Source organism: Silene latifolia, chromosome 11 (genome assembly GCF_048544455.1).
Source record: "Silene latifolia isolate original U9 population chromosome 11, ASM4854445v1, whole genome shotgun sequence".
Classification (NCBI taxonomy): domain Eukaryota; kingdom Viridiplantae; phylum Streptophyta; class Magnoliopsida; order Caryophyllales; family Caryophyllaceae; genus Silene; species Silene latifolia.
Window position 1 is genome coordinate 117012636 of NC_133536.1, and position 16724 is coordinate 117029359.

Sequence of the window (16724 nt, forward strand, 5' to 3'; positions counted from 1 at the left end):
TCTACCCACAAAAGCTCTCGTGGCCTCATTATTTGCTTCCCCAAACTTCACCATCAACCCCGTGACCCTCTTTACTACCTCATTCAAATGCACATCAACCCCTTCAAAACCGACCTTATTCCGCACCTCCCACAACGCCCAACAAGTCATCATGAATAAAGCTCTCCCCTCCTCTTTTCTACCTGCCCAGACAACCTCCAACCATTCTCTCACACTCTCGCCATCATACATCCTATCAACCTCCAACCCAACACCATCCAAACTCCAGCCAGACCCCCACACCCACGAACAATATGCAGACCCGTTTCTCGTGCTTCAATATTCCCAATGCGATAGTTTAGATTTCCCCTCGTCGATAAAGCATCATGGCACAACTGCCAAAAGAAAGTCTTAACACGAGGTAAGACCGGTGTATTCCATACCTTATTCCAAAGCATCTTCTCATTTGCATTGCTCGACGGTCCAGCCTCCTCATACTCCCTACCCGTTAGCAACCTGTACGCAGAACGGACAATGTATATACCATCCTTCTCCCCATCCCAACACCAACCATCCTTATCCTGACTATCTCGAATATGAATATTTAACACATATTGGTGTTCGAACGGTAGCAATCGACTACAGACCTTCGTCTTATTCCACCCACGGCCATCCGCCCGAAATAATTGTGCTACCACCATTTGCTCATCATTATCCCCCATATGTGTAAGGACCTTCTTAGTTGTTGTCCCCGGTAGCCAAGGGTCTTTACAAACTAAAGTGCTAAGCCCATTACCTATTGTCCTCCTAATTCCTTTCTCAAGTACCTTCCTAGCCTCCACAATACCCCTCCACACATAACTCGGATTCCACCCAACTTTTGCCTGCATAAATGATCCATTTGGAAAATACCTCGCCTTCATTATCCGTGACCACAAGCGATCCCGATTTGTTACGAGTCTCCACGCTTGTTTCCCCAACAGTCCCATATTGAAACTATCAAAGTCTCGAAATCCTAGCCCCCCTGCTTCCTTAGGTAAACAAAGCTTCCTCCAAGCAATCCAAGGTATCTTCTTCTTCCCATTATTATGACCCCACCAAAACTATGTCACAACTGATCGAAGCTCCTCACAAAAATGAAGGGGAATTTGAACACACCCATCGCAAAAGTAGGGATTGATTGGGCAATAGCCTTTATCAAAACCACTCTATCGGCCTTAGACAATATTTTCCTTTCCATCCTTGTAGCTTCTTACAAAGCTTATCCCGTACAATATCCACAAGGACCTTCTTTGAATATCCTATTACGGTGGGTAATCCTAATTACCTCTCTTGCACGTCGACCATCCCTACCCCTAGTAAGCTTGCTAACTCATTCCTCACATCACCCCTTGTCGCCCTACTAAACGAAACCGTGGTCTTATTTAAGTTGAGAAGCTGACTCGAGGCTACCTCATATTCTCGCAGGATCTCTTTAATTTTTACCGCCTCTGTCTTCGTAGCCCGCGCAAACAAAATACTATCATCGGCAAATAATAGGTGCGAAACAAATTGGTAAAAAAAAAAAGAGTTGACAAATACACCCAAAAAAATGATAATTTAACTTATTAATTGATTTGTGCTTAAAATTCAATTTCATAATTACACTATATTTCTCACTGTATACTTCCCCGGGCTCTTTTCTGTTATCATTTGTGTTTAACGCGTTTGTCAATACTCACTTTTTTCGTTAATAGCTTTACTTACGTTTTTCTAAAAAATTTAAAATTTCGATCATACACTAAGTAACTTAAATCAAACAAATACGACCATGCAAATTATTACTATGTCTAATGAATGAGAAATATGACTAAATTTTTTTTTTTTATAAACTTAAAATATTTTTTACGTGTTTGAAAATATTTTGACCCGTATATAATCATGACTTGACCTTGTTATATAATCATGACTTGACTTCGTCTGACTCGTATTTACCGCCCATACTTTCACCGATTACTATCGATCGAATTCAAATCTAATACACAAACATGTTTACCCCGTCTAATTCTTTATGATTCTTACACCCAGACTAAATTATTGCAAAAATTAAATAAAAATATATAATATGGCAAAATTAATTGACAAAACATGTTTATTTTCAAGTGCCCTTATTTTTTATTTTTGTTCTGGATGAGATTAACTTAATTAATAATTACTTTGTATTAACCACTCAAATGGTCAAATTTACGTGTATTTGTCCAACTCTCTAATTTTTTACCAATTTGTGCAAAGTATAACTTTTTTTACCAATTTGCTGCCAACCGTAACTTTTTTTTACCAATTTGTCAATTTGGCCCATTTGTAAGAGTGGATAGGCCCATGTTCTCACGTTCCCCATTATTGTTCCCCTCCCATTTTATCTGTGAGAGAAATGTAACCATCTCTTGCTATAAAAACTAAGCACAGCCCTTCTATTCAGTTCCCTTCCCTTCTCCCCTCCTTAGACTAACAACACCAAATTACAGCTCTTTTCATATTCCGCTCTGTTCAACAACAAACAGAATAACGGTACCAAGTACCAACCCAATAACACACAAAACGTGTACATTATAGACCAAGATCATGTCATCCCCCTCTGTCGACAGCAGGCCCGTCCTTCAACCAGCTTACAACTGCCGATTACCAAACACCTTTGAGCGTCAAAAATCGCTTAAAAAAGTCAGTTCTACAACCCAGCCACAACCAGCTCTGCCGCGTTCCACCAGACCTAAGCCGTCCTCCAACACTGCAACAACATCTCCACCACTAACTTCACCGCGTCCTCCCGCTGTAAAGCGGGGAAATGATAGCAATGGTCTCACCTCTAGTTCTGATAAGATTATTATACCTAGGAATACTCTCACACGATCTGTCAGTACATTGGAGATTAAGAATTGTAAAAAATGGGGTAGTAAAACCAACGTTAATAATGAGGTTGATCCTTGTTTCATGTTAGGTAGTAATTATTCATCAGCTATGATTACAGAATCACCCGGAAGTATCGCAGCGGTTCGAAGAGAACAAATGGCACTTGAAACTGCACACAGGAAGATGCGAATTGCTCATTACGGCAGGTCTAATTCTGCTAAATACGACTCCAAAGTTTCTCCATTGATTGAGTCTCTTGGTAATGTCAAGACTTCAGAAACATCGGTTTTCGACAGAAGATGCACCTCTGTTACTCCTAATTCTGGTAAACATTCTTATTTTTGTATTCTTCTAATCACTGCCGTATAATAAGATTATCATCTTACACATTTTAGTATACTTATCAATCAAATACTGGGTACGAGGGTTTATTTGCCGATTAATGATTAAATGTCATTATTATTATTATTCTTATTTTTAAACGTGCAATATATAGCTAGGTAGCACTAAGACATGCCATTATGCTGATGGTTTGGGAAATTCTCTGTTTATGTACTACTATTTTTTTATTATTATTTGTGAGACGTATTTAAATCAAAGATCGAAATATTAGCTAGCTAATGTGTCTACGTTTCTTACGCTATTAGACCCACTTTACGTTGCATATCACGATGAGGAATGGGGAGTACCTGTGACTGATGACAAGTAAGGTTTTTTAATTTCATACTGTATGTTTTTTTGGTATCATGAGGTTGTTACGAAAATATAGTCATTTTAATGATTTTGTTGCTGATTTTCTTATAATAATAATTACGTAGGATGTTGTTCGAGTTGTTGGTGTTGAGTGGTGCGCAAGTTGGCTCAGATTGGGCTTCTATCTTGAGGAAACGTCAAGATTATAGGTATGATTTCCCTGTGCACACTCAAATTTTCTGTTCATCTAATTTTTCATTGGGTTTTTTTCTTTCTTTTTTGCTGTCAAGATTATAGGAATGATTTCGAATTTTTTGGCAAATTGGTGTTTATTAGCAAAATAATTAGGGAGTTGGGGTTGGTTTAAAACTATTTAGATTTATGGTGTCCATGTCATCAGTTTTTATTTTTTTTTTCAGTTTTTATGGTAAGCGGCTTACTATTTTTTTTTTTTTTTTAAATTTTTTTTTTTTTTTTGAAAAAAAAAAAAAAAAAAAGTGAATAATAAAGCATTAAGAATCTTAATGCGCTTTACTATTCATAAAAAAACCGTCACCTTCTAACATGATGACAAAGATATTCTAAAAATGAATAACCACCAAAGTTCGCTAAGAAAGTTAGCGCTTCCTTATTTATCTATTTTTCATAAAACATGACATTTATTATAAAAAAAAAAATGACAAAGAGACAAAGCCGCTAAGAAACTTAGCGGCTTTGCCTAAAAATTGGAAAAAAAATGAAACTGATAACGTGGACACCATAAGTCTAAATAGTTTCAAACCAACCCCAATTCCCTAATTATTTTGCTAATAAACACCAATTTGGCAAAAAATTCAATGATTTCCTTGTAATAATTATCATTAACCAAGGGAAACTGCGGCTAATAATTCCTATACAGCGTATTCATTACTGTTGGGCACGACCCGACATATGGCATATCGTAAAAGTATCATCTTGTCATTAGTAATTGTTACAAACTTTAAAATAGATGAGCTATGAATTTCGGAGTACTGTTTATAATTTTTCACCTAGTCCTCATTCTTTGGTCGAGTGATTGTTAAAAACTATAATTATTCTCGTTTCAGGGATGCTTTTGCAGGATTTGATGCAGAAATTGTTGCTAACTTAACTGAAAAGCAGATGACCTCAATTAGTACACAATACTCCATTGATATTGGTAGAGTTCGTGGGGTTGTCGATAATGCCGGAAGGACGCTTGAGGTAATAAATACCAAGTTTGTTGCCTTCCGTTGAAGATAAAGTCTACTCCCTAATTACTTTTTTTTTTTTTTTGAAGGGTCTACTCCCTAATTACTTACATTCAGCAATTTATATTGAATTACCCCATTTTAACCTAATAACAGATAAAATCTGAATTCGGGTCCTTGGCAAAATACATTTGGGGATTTGTCAACGGCAAGCCTATTTCTCCACAATACAAATTTGCCCATAAGATCCCTGTCAAGACTTCAAAGTCTGAAAGTATTAGCAAGGACATGGTGAGACGCGGGTTTAGAACTGTTGGTCCAACTGCCATTTATTCTTTTATGCAAGCTGCCGGCCTCACCAACGACCACTTGATCACTTGCTACAGACATCTCGAATGCACTTTGCTCGCCTCTCGTACGTCAATATAACAATATAAAGAAAATGTTATTTCTACAAGCGTCTTACAACAATACATGACAATATTCTTGGACAAATGACACTTTACGCTCTTTTATTTCGCGTAGGCCTAATAAGGGGTCATGGTCAATAAGCCGAGGAGGCTCAGAACATGTAACTCCCTTATCTACCTTTGTCAAAAAAAAAAAAAAAAAAAAAAAAAAAAAAAAAGAAGAAACTCGAAAAATGTAGTAAAGAGCAATCTTATGTGTGTGAACCATTGTAAATGTAGTAACAAAGCATGTAATGGTTGAACCCATAATATATATGGGGTTTATGACGACTGAATTAATAGTGGATTGGCTGATAGTTATCAGTAACTATATCATATTTAATTATTCATACAAACTCAAGACAATCTTTCAATAATTATATCATATTTTATAACTTCAAAGTCCGAAAGTTATAAAATGGTCTCTCAATACAGTTAGTGAGAGAGAGTCTTTCTAAGGGGGTGTTTGGTTCACCCAATATAGGTATGAGGTATGGGTTTGGAATGAACCAAACCCATACCATGTGTTTGGTTGACAAAATTGAAGGTTTGATACCCATACCTCAAACCCACGAGGTATGGGTTTCTCATACCCAGGGAAGGGGGTGGGTATGAGATTGATACCATGGTATCAAATTACAAATATTAAAAAGTGATAAAAACAATTTTTAAAAAATTATTTTATATATTTATTTGATTAAATTTTCTCTACATGATTTAATAGTATAAAAATTATTATTAAAAATATTGTATTTTGAAGGGTTTTTAGCTTTGATTAATTTCTAACCTCATACCCCAAAATTGAACCAAACACAAGGTATGAGGTATCAAGTTCCAACCCGATACCACCCAGATATAATTCCCGATTCTAAACCCATACCCACGCATGAACCAAACACCCCCTAAAATTATACTTCGTAAAACGTTAGTAGAGGTTTGTGCATTGTTGTTGGTATGTGTATGATAAGATTAGAATATTGGGGGAAGGAATGTAGAAAGGCAGGGCCATGTGCAGAAGGGAGGCAAAATCATGTGCGAAGTTATCAAGAGAATGATACAGAATGACGAAGCCCATGTGAGCATCGCACTTTGCAGCATTATTTGTAGATATCTTTAACAGCCTGTTCATGATACCTCATAAGCCTTTGCCGCGTTTGTTTCGTAGGACCACTCTCCACATCATCCTTCCCCTCTTGTTTGCTCATCTCTTATCTTTCTTTTCTGGATTTATTAGTGAAGTTAATTCATAATAATAATCCAAATTATGAGTCGTCTTCTTATAATAATCCGAACTTCATTTAATCTCATTATAAAACCATACTATTGACCTCGTTTTCCCGAAACAAACTCGTCTAAAACTTAACGAGGTGAAACACATGACGTGGCTATGGAATAATAATCATAAAACATAAATAAAAGATTAATTAATAGCAATGAACGTTACACACTACTGACTACTGACTACACCCGTCTACATTACCGCCACCTCCATCTCCCTTACAACCACCAGCGACCACCATCCATTATCATCTCCCAACTACGACCACCAAGCTAACCACCAACGCCCTCATATCGTCCAAAAGAACACTACCCTCACACACTCTTATTCGACTCGACGTGGGACTAGAGCAGCGCGACTTTTGCCGTCCTTTATGCCTCCCGCCATGTATGACCCCCAAGCATGGATTAATGGTGATCCCATTATCTCCATCATCAAAACCCCATGTTTATCTAATGTAAATTTATGAATATCAATCCCAATTAACTAACCTAAATTCTAATTTCGAGGTTCTTGAGTTTTATTATTGTTTATTATAGGCTCTGATTTAGATTTCAAAGCTAATAGTGGTGGTGTATGAATGTGGTTGTTCGACTGTACATGAGGTTGGTCGGCAGCAGAGGATGGGACGATGTGGGGCAGGAGGTTGTTGATGGCGGAGGTGGATGTTTTCTAGGAATGTGAGAAGGTGAGATACGACTCCTAACTAGCCATCTCCAAATTATAGTCATCTCCAAATCAAATCATCAGCAGTGGCAGTGGGGTAATTGTTATTCACTCTAATTAATTTTTACTGATCGTCTTTCTTCTTGGTTGTGTGGGTGGATGTAGGGGGTCTTTTAGGTGGGCGTAGATGTTGGAATATGTGTCCTCAACGATAGTGCGATCACATGTTTAAATCTCATATTAAGAATACGTAAGGGATGATTCATTATATAGTCAACTGATCATCATTAATCAGTAATGATTGGCTAACTAGAGTTTGACATTACTATCGTTTGACGGTGGTGGTCAGTTGATCCCTTAAGGTCACACCTAAAGGACAATTCCCTTAATAGACAAATTGATTAATTGTATGACGATACAAGTTAATTAATTCCTTAAAATTGAACAATTCATTTGTGAGAGAGAATATTTATATCTTATTGTAATGGGATTAAATAAGATTTATTTTAGTAATTGAAATGCTTTGTTACTAAAATTGTTTATTGTTTGAGAAACAATAGAGGTAAGAATGAATGGTTAAGTATAATTATAAGATGTTGTGAATTATAATTATATGACCCATTTTATTTATGTGATCAAGTATCACTAGTCAATTTGTTGTATGTAATTTAATTAATTTATAAAATGATATTTACTTGATAAATATGCATTAAATTAATTAATAACATGTAACATACTACATGTGACATATTGTGTGACAAATGACAAATGACAAATTGACAAAATAAAATGGTAGTCCATTTTATGTGTGTTGGACCGAAATGGAGGGAGTTATGGTGGAGTGTGGTTGATTTATTTTATGATATAAAGTAAGATGCAATCATACTTATACATACTAGCCTTACACACCTAAAATGCTGATAAGAGTAAAAGGAAAAGGAGATTCCAATTTTTGGCATGTACTCCTTGACCCCCACCGGTTTTCCTCTCTTTCTATAAGAGAATTGTTTTCTTATTTTCATATGGACATTCATTCATTTTACATCACATGCATACTTGCTCAAAACTCTCTCAAAATCTCTCTAAAACAAGTTTTTTTAGAAAATAAGAAATTGTTCATAAATTCTAATAACAATATTAGATTACTAGTGTAGTGATAGTGATAGTGATAGTGATAATATTAGAATTAATTTTAAGGGCACTACTATATTAATCTAGTTAATTAATATACTAGTTTAAGGGATTAGTCTTGGGTGCAATCAAAGAAAGATCTCTACATTGGGATTTTTGGAGGATCATCCACCATATTAAGCTCAAGAACAAATAAGGAAGGTGACCTTATTTGTGCCCTTCACTAGTACAGAAATGGCTTTTGGCTATGGTTAAAAAGGACATTTGGCTACGGTTCCTCGACCGTAGTAAATCGGGGCGTTGCCTTAGATCAAGTAGTTATGGCTACGGTCAGGAACCGTAGCCAAAAATGACTTTTGGCTACGATTATTAATAGTAACCGTAGCCTAAAGCGACTTATGGCTACGGTTATTAAGATTTAACCGTAGCCATAAGTCACTTTAGGCTACGGTTCTCTTTTAACAACCGTAGCCGTTTCTCAATTAAATTTTTTTAAAAAAAATTGTTTACAAAAAAATGATTTATTATAAATGTAAATTCTTTAATTAAGATCATAATAATTAATTACAATACCAATGTTTAACATACAATTACCATTACAAATCAACATCAGTATCAAGTTCTCATAATATTCTACCTCACAACTAAGCAGCTTCCTTCTTGTGCTTCTCTTTCCCGAGCTTCTTCTCCTCTTTGCATTTTCTCTCTTCCTCTGCATGTTCTCTTTCAATCCTCTTCTCTCCTCTGCCTCATGCCTCTCCCTCGCCTGAGCAACAATAAAATGGGAGTGGATAAGTCAGGCAGAAAAACAATTTCACGTAACATGATGGCCCTATTTCAGTCTTAAGCCAGTTACAACGAACCTGCATCAACATTCTAATGCAACGGCCCGGTGTGTGTGACATACACACCAAAAATTAGCTTCCAGATGAGCACAAAAGAAAATATTCAAAACCAACAAATACAAAAAATGTCATTAATTCACTTCTCCCTCAATCCGGAACAAACTCTAATCACCTGACTATTGCCCTCCACTCTGCCTTCTAGCCATTTTTAATGCAGAAATACCGCAGGAAACTCTAATAACCCGACAAAACAATGATGAAACAAGAATTATTCAAAGATTTAAACAATTGACACATTTATATATTGTTTTTTTAATAAATTAGTCGGCGATAGTAAGAGAAGCAGAAGTACAATTTTACATGAAAGCATATCAGAATGAACTACAATTTTACATCTGGTACTCATGAAAGCATTATGAAAACCCAGCCAATCCAAAATAAGTGTTGCTTCCGAAAGTTTTCATGGTAAAGAGTAAAAGGTACGGAAGTAAGGATTCAAGAGTCTGTGGTCATTTTATGCTCAAGACACAGCACTGAACAACAAAAACAAAACCCTTTTTTTTTGCAAAAACTTACATTACAATTGATATCATGGCCGCTGCCCGCATGATGTTGTATGCCGGCATATATTCGCTTACTATTCCAAATTCCCTTGCAAATTAGCTGGCAGTAAACACATGATCTTAAAAAGGTATAATCATAATCCATCTGACAACTAGTGTATACCGGTATGCCGGTAGTTTGATAGGTCAATGTACGCAAAACCTGATGCAATCAATCACAACATAAATTGAAATCCTCCCTCCACAATGTAGCTGTGCTATAAGTAGAATACTTGATTGAGAAAGTAAAGAACATCATAAATTACAGAGAGTATACATGTGATAGCAGGACAATTGTCAGTAGTACAAGTGAGATAATTGAGGGATTTATGGTCGAATTTCAAGAGAAAAGTAGAGTGAGCAGCATTTGAATATCGCCAAAGTTAATACCATTGAATTTCAGTATAATGTAATATGCTCAAGTAGTCGACAGTAAAACATTAATGCCATATTCCACGAGTTCACTAATCAGCAAATAGTCAGAAAAGAAACGACAATTACCCCATGTTCAAAATGATCTAGCTGCATATTCAGTATAATGTAATATGCTCAAATTAGGTTCTAGAATCCCAAATTAAAATTCAATAGTATTCCCCGGAGAGATGGATTTGTACATTTTGAATAGAACTATTACCTGCATATTCAGTGAATTGCAGCCACCAAGACTATTACCTGCATATTCAATAGCAAAGCAAGGGAAGGATACAAGTTAAAACCAAAACTATTTTCTGGGATAGAGGGATTATAAATCAAAAGATAAATTTCATAGACCCCTACGATACTTGGATAATCAATGAACTTTGACTCACAGTAGATGATCTTGAAATTGAAATTGGATGGCTTTGAGCTCTACCACTATGTACTAGGTTGGCAGCGGCTGGCTTATATCATCCAATGATGAAAAAAGAGGGGTCTCCGGAGGAGTTAATAACCTTCCAATTGAAGAGGTAAACACGATGTTAGAACTATCGCTTCGAAACTTTAAGAAATACAAAGCACGATACCAAAGCAAATAATATCGGTAAACGTTATGCTTGTTTATCCACTCACTCACAACACTTAGTAATCAAACACATACACTCCGTATAAAATAAGAGGAGATCTAGAAGTGGTGGTGTAGAACTATTATGAACAGCAATGGCCACTAAACGTGCCTATAAGCTGTGTATCCTTCCTTTTTTTCTATTCATTATTCATTATTTCTTTGTTTTCTACATTTCTTTTATTTTTATTTTAGAAATTCTTCCTTAACAACTATTTGTATAGAGGAATTCATAGCCCACACTAGCAGCGTCAGCTGTCATCAGATTGGGAGAAAGTTTTCCAGAGACTTAGTCACTAGCGTCGGGGATGGCAAAGTCAATCTTTGGGCCATTGGTCAATCTTTTAGCTTGCCCCATATAGGAAGTCATATGAGTCAAAATACAATCATTTCAACATGTAAACAAATGTATTACACCATCAAAAGAGTGAGTGAGAAAAAACTATAAGGTACTCATAGTATAAGCAAATGTAGCAACATTACTTAGAAACAAGTATAACTTAATAATAGGACTTAATGAAATAAAATTGAGATTTAAGATTTGGGGCTAAAAGCCTTACAATTTGTTTATTATATGTCGAGTTAGTTGTTCTGGATTAAAATGATCCGACATTGTGTCACATTCGCAATACAAGAAGCATAAAAACTTTAACTGCATATTGCTTTATTTCATATATCCTAAAACTAGAGATAGTGAGCCTGTGAAACTTTGTCCCCATTTGGCAATAGAGACTCATAAGTCATAAGAGCGTGAGCTTGATATTACGTTCATGACCCTTATATTGCACTTGACACCTTTTGTTATGCCTACTTCACCTCGAAAGCAGTATAGTTCACAAATATATGCCTACTTCATACTTCATCCATTCATTCCATTTCAAAACCATTAGTCATTCATTCATAGTTTTATTTTCAACAAAAATAAGAAAATGGAATCAATGTGGCAGCAGAATATGCGGCATAAAACTGCTCCACAATTGATGAGACATTCATTATAAGCTAGCATACAAGATTAAATGATCTTGTTCACTAAAGATTGACGATTATACCTAATTCTAAACCGATTAACATAGAAAAACTCCTAATTCAAACAAAAACCCCTAACAATCAAACAAAACGAAGAAACTACAAGAAGAGGAACTTTGCAGCTTAGAAATCATAACAAATCTCAACAATGGGCCCATAAATATCAATTCTAATTTCCTTTACTGCTCGAATTTCACTGATTAAATCATAAGAAATCGCAAAAACAGGAAAAGGGAAGAAAAATAAATCCTGGTACCTGGCGACGCCAAAGGAACACCACCATCAGGCTGGCCAGTTCCATATCGTTAAAACCCTAGTAAATTCGAACTGTGATATACTAGTAGGGTAATAATACGTGTTATTGTGGTTATTATTGCAGCACCTTAAAAAAATGAGAGGAATTACGATTTCAATAGGCGCAAGGGAAGGAGAGGGATAGACAACGACAACCAGCGAGGGAGAGTCGGGTGAGGAGTGAGCGGAGAGTGAAGGGCTAAAGAAAGAAGCGGAGCGGTAGGGGATTAGGATGAGATGTGGATTTGTGAGATAGGATTTTTCGTTGTTGAGGGTGATAATGTTTTGTTTTGACAGTAAAATGGATTTGAGATAAGGTTTTGACAGTATCATACGGAGTATATGATACTTCTACGATTGTGGGCCGTTTATTATTATAAATGGCTACGGTTCTTTAAGGACCGTTGTCTTTAGAATACTTTTGGCTATGGTTATAGAGCAGAACCGTAGCCTTTTATTTTTATCTATATAATTGGCTACGGTTGTTTTTCAATAACCGTAACCTTTTATAATAGGCTACGGTTATTTTTTACGACCGTAGCCTTTTCTAGTTGCCTAATGTTATTTTTCTACTAGTGCTTATTTCGAACCAAATAACAATGTAAGAGACATTGTTTTTCTTATTAATCTCTTATTTTGTTATGCATGCACTAGATCTAAAGAACATATATTAAGAAGTTAATTAGTTCACAATTAGAGGAGTCTAATAAGAGGTATATGAACCTAACAAGTGGTATCAGAGCATAGGATGTTGCATGCATAATCGGTTTGATTTTTCCGAGTTAAATGTAACCTAATTAAAACTAGAAATTTGTGATTTATAAGAGTAAGTCACGAAATCATGATGCATGTTATATATTCTGGTCCTAAAATGTTTTTAGGTCATTTTTATGATTCATGGCAATTTATTGTTCATTTTTATGATTTTTAGTGAAATAATTACATTTTTATGAGTAAAATGAATTTTTATTCACTAAAATAAGTTAACCTTCACTAACGGACGTGATTTTTTATGTGATAAAAATGGCATAAATGGAAGTTAAATGACTGAAAATGGTTAAACTTAGTCTCTGACCTTGAAAATTTTATATGACCTCACATGCATATTTTACAAATTGTGTGTAAAATCTCGCGTTAATTTGATTAATATTGCATGATTTATGATTTTTATGAGATAAAAATGGATTAAAAGAGGTAAAATGGTTAAATATAGTTAAACTTCGAAATGGGCCATGAGATTTTAACATGTTGTCACATGCATGATTTACACACTGTATGTAAATTTTGAGATGAATTGATTTCATTTTGCATGATTTATGAATTTTTAGTGTAAAAATGGCATAAATAGTGACTATTTTAGCATAAATGGCTAAAATGAATTGCATGGCATGAGAAAATTATTTTAGTTTGAATAAATATCTCAATTATCAGATCTAAAGTTGTAAAATTGATTGGATTAATTTTTGGATACTTTAGATGTTTTATGAGATAAAACCGATAAATTGCAACTATATTTTCTCGAAATTAAATTCGAAAATTTTAATCATGATTTTTGACATTATGAGTGTCATGGAATTATTCCATAATGTTCAAAAATTTAAAATTTGAAATTTGAAATTATTGTAATTTAATTTGGATTTATTTCATAAATGTTATGATTTTAAGGTAAAAAATGAGCATAAAATTAAATCAAGTTGAATTATTGTCAAAAATTGAGTGATGACTAATTTTGAGTCCTAATAGTGTTAGGATAATTAACTTGAGCTTAAATGTGATTTAAGTGTTAACTTGTGATTTTAAGAAGTTATGCTCACGTATTTCCATAAAACCGGGTTATATAATCGATATAAGTTCAATAGGGCGATTTGGCACATAATTTGGCATGATAGATACATATTATAATGCTGCATATTTAAATTGTTGAATGTCTTTTATTTATATAATTTTGAATTATGTAATTTTATCTTAGTATGGCCTTAGTTTTAATCGATATTACCCGTAATGAAAGGGAATATTGATTCGGTTGTAATTTAATGTGATCTCGTATCAGTTTTATTTTTACTAGTTTTTCCATTTTAGAAATGTATAATAGGAATAGCTTTGTATTTTTATTATTATTTGTAATCATGGAGTTTCTTCAAGACGATGTCATTCGTAAAGGCGTTCCGACAAAAGACGGTGTTCTTTTGAGGCGTGCCACTTGAAGATTCAAGGGACCAAAGGAGTTGGTTTCCGAATATGTAATAGATTATTTGATTTTCTATTTTAGGAAGGCCATACTAGGAATTTATAATTATTGCTTTGCATTTCTTTTAATATGTTGCATGCATTGCAAAATCGCCATAACAACACATGCATATCATATCGAGTCATCGACCGTGTCAATTATAATTATCATTGTTCACCGTTTTAGTTCACTTAAAACGTGATAGATAATAAATTGACATGACCTCTCACTAAATATTAATTGAGAATTAGCCTTACCAAATAGTAGAAACCATGAGTCCCAATTTCATGAGGAAGTAGGCTCGCCTCACCGAGGTACTAAACTTGTTACGTTGGGTAAGTGGGTAATAAAATGTTATTACATTGAAATTTGGATTGAGCTCAACGGAAGTGTTCGTGACCGTAGTCGCATGTGTTCCGGGCTAATGATAAATATTAGAGTAATTTTTATCGACCGAGAGTTCTAGAAGTAGAATCGATTAAGAGTTAATGCACCGAGTTATATTGATAAGGGATGAATCGGCTCACCGTGCCCGAATTAATATGAATTTGGATCTCGGGATCATTTATAATAGTTGGGGTAGAGGTCACTATATAAATGTTAAAACTTGTTTAAAATGTTTACAAGTATTATTGAAACGATAGATGTTTATTAATTCCTTCACTTCCTATTTTTGTAGTCGAAATCATTTTCTCAATTGCAATGGCAACTCCAATTTCATCCACAACCACTAGCTCCAACACTCTCACCAATGTTTCATGGCTCCGATCCTTCATGGATCGTTGTAAATTAGAAAAGAATGGGTCCAATTTCGCCGAATAGGACGCGTAACTTCGCTTGGCCGCGAAGGGTGACGACAAACTTCGTTACCTTACCGAGGCCTCTCCCGCCGAACATAATGCTAGGTCTACCACCGCCGCTAGGCAAGCCTATGAGGTTTACCAAAAGGAGTCGGCCACGATAAAAAATGTGTTAATCTTCTCTATGGAGGCCGAACTCCAAAGAAGTACAATAAAGATTCGCACCGCTCATGAGATCTATACGAAACTTGTGACCATGTTTTCACGAGCTCCGAGGATCATTCAATATGAAGCGGCATCCGCATTATTTGATCTCAACATTAAGGAGGGCAAAAAAGTTAGCCCTCATGTGCTCAAGTTGATGGAGCATGTTAAGACTCTAAAAATGCATAAGGTAGAGATTCCTAAGGAACTCGTCATTGATCGAATTCTTCATTCCTTAAACAAGGTTAAGGCATATGTTCAATTCAGGGTGAATTTTAATATGCAAAATAAGAAAGTCTCCCTTGATGAGTTGAACAAAATGCTTGTGCAAGCCGAAAGGGACATGGGCTAAGTGTTAACACCACCAAGGATGTGCTCAATATTAATCATAAGAGCAAAGGGAATTTCAAGAAAAGTGGCAATAAGGGAAGAAAGAAAACTCCCAACAAAAACAAAGGAATGGCTTGTGAAGCTAGCTCCTCCAAGCCCAAGTACAGTGCCTCATCCGGGGACAAGTGCCACTATTGTTGTGGTGTTGGGCATTGGAAGAGAGATTGTTCAAAATACCTTGGCGATATCAAAGCTGGAAGGGTCATTCCCGTAGGTATATAATTATCCCTATCTTTTATGTTTCAATCTCAACTTTGGTATGTTGATGCAAGTTGTGACGATTACCCTTTTTATTGTAATTAGGGCATCCTAGCAAGGACAAGGGCAAAGAAAAGCAAGCCTAGAATATCTTGAGGGAAGCTAGATGTAGCCGACCATGGTGCTAGATCTATGGAAGCTTGGCTTTATGTTGCTTTGTCTTTATTTTTATGACGTATTTTGAGATTTTAGAACTATTTTGATTTCCTCGTGCTACTTGTAAATTTGTTTGTATCCTTTAAACAATGGTTGTATTTTGGATATTGGTGACTTGGTTTGCAACCCAAGTCACTTACTTTATTGTATCATTTGTTCTAAAAATTTATCATCATACACTACTTGCATCGTGAAACATAAGATTATCAACTTAAATTGATCAAATTGACAATTATAATGATTAAATCATTATATGTCCATAAGCTATGAATTCGATTCCCCTTATGTCATTGTTGCTAAAAGTAACAACTTACTTATGTAAGATCAAATATAAAGTTTTGTTGAGCTGTTGAACTCATACATTAGGGAATTTGCGATACAATACGAACACATTATTCGAAACGGATGGTCAACCAGGAGATACCTAAAATAGAGAGTCTATTCAACAGATGACATGGATAAGACTTGCATATCACATGAATCAAGCTGCCATGATAGGACTGGTCTTTTATGAGCTAATGAGTTAGTCTAGAAAAACTTCTAATACTCCACCACATGAATGTTTGTGACTCACAAAGCTATCTCTCAA

General features: G+C 35.3%; 1 protein-coding gene and 2 long non-coding RNA genes across 3 annotated transcripts; 2 read left to right on the forward strand and 1 right to left on the reverse strand.

The window, feature by feature from the left end:
- The first annotated feature begins 2347 nt into the window (after positions 1–2347).
- LOC141611870 (uncharacterized) lies at positions 2348–5571 on the forward strand. The gene is made up of 5 exons (XM_074430523.1): positions 2348–3190; positions 3513–3570; positions 3684–3767; positions 4644–4779; positions 4923–5571. The coding sequence occupies exons 1-5, from the start codon at positions 2581–2583 to the stop codon at positions 5193–5195; spliced, it is 1161 nt and encodes a 386-aa protein (XP_074286624.1). The 5' UTR covers positions 2348–2580; the 3' UTR covers positions 5196–5571.
- Positions 5572–8182: 2611 nt separating this feature from the next.
- LOC141611871 (uncharacterized) lies at positions 8183–16331 on the forward strand. The gene is made up of 3 exons (XR_012528849.1): positions 8183–8504; positions 12677–15935; positions 16025–16331. It is a non-coding gene; the product is annotated as an uncharacterized LOC141611871 (long non-coding RNA).
- Positions 8868–10671, reverse strand: LOC141615046 (uncharacterized). The gene is made up of 3 exons (XR_012529577.1): positions 10592–10671; positions 9713–9799; positions 8868–9057 (listed from the first exon to the last, which is right to left on the reverse strand). It is a non-coding gene; the product is annotated as an uncharacterized LOC141615046 (long non-coding RNA).
- Positions 16332–16724: the final 393 nt, after the last annotated feature.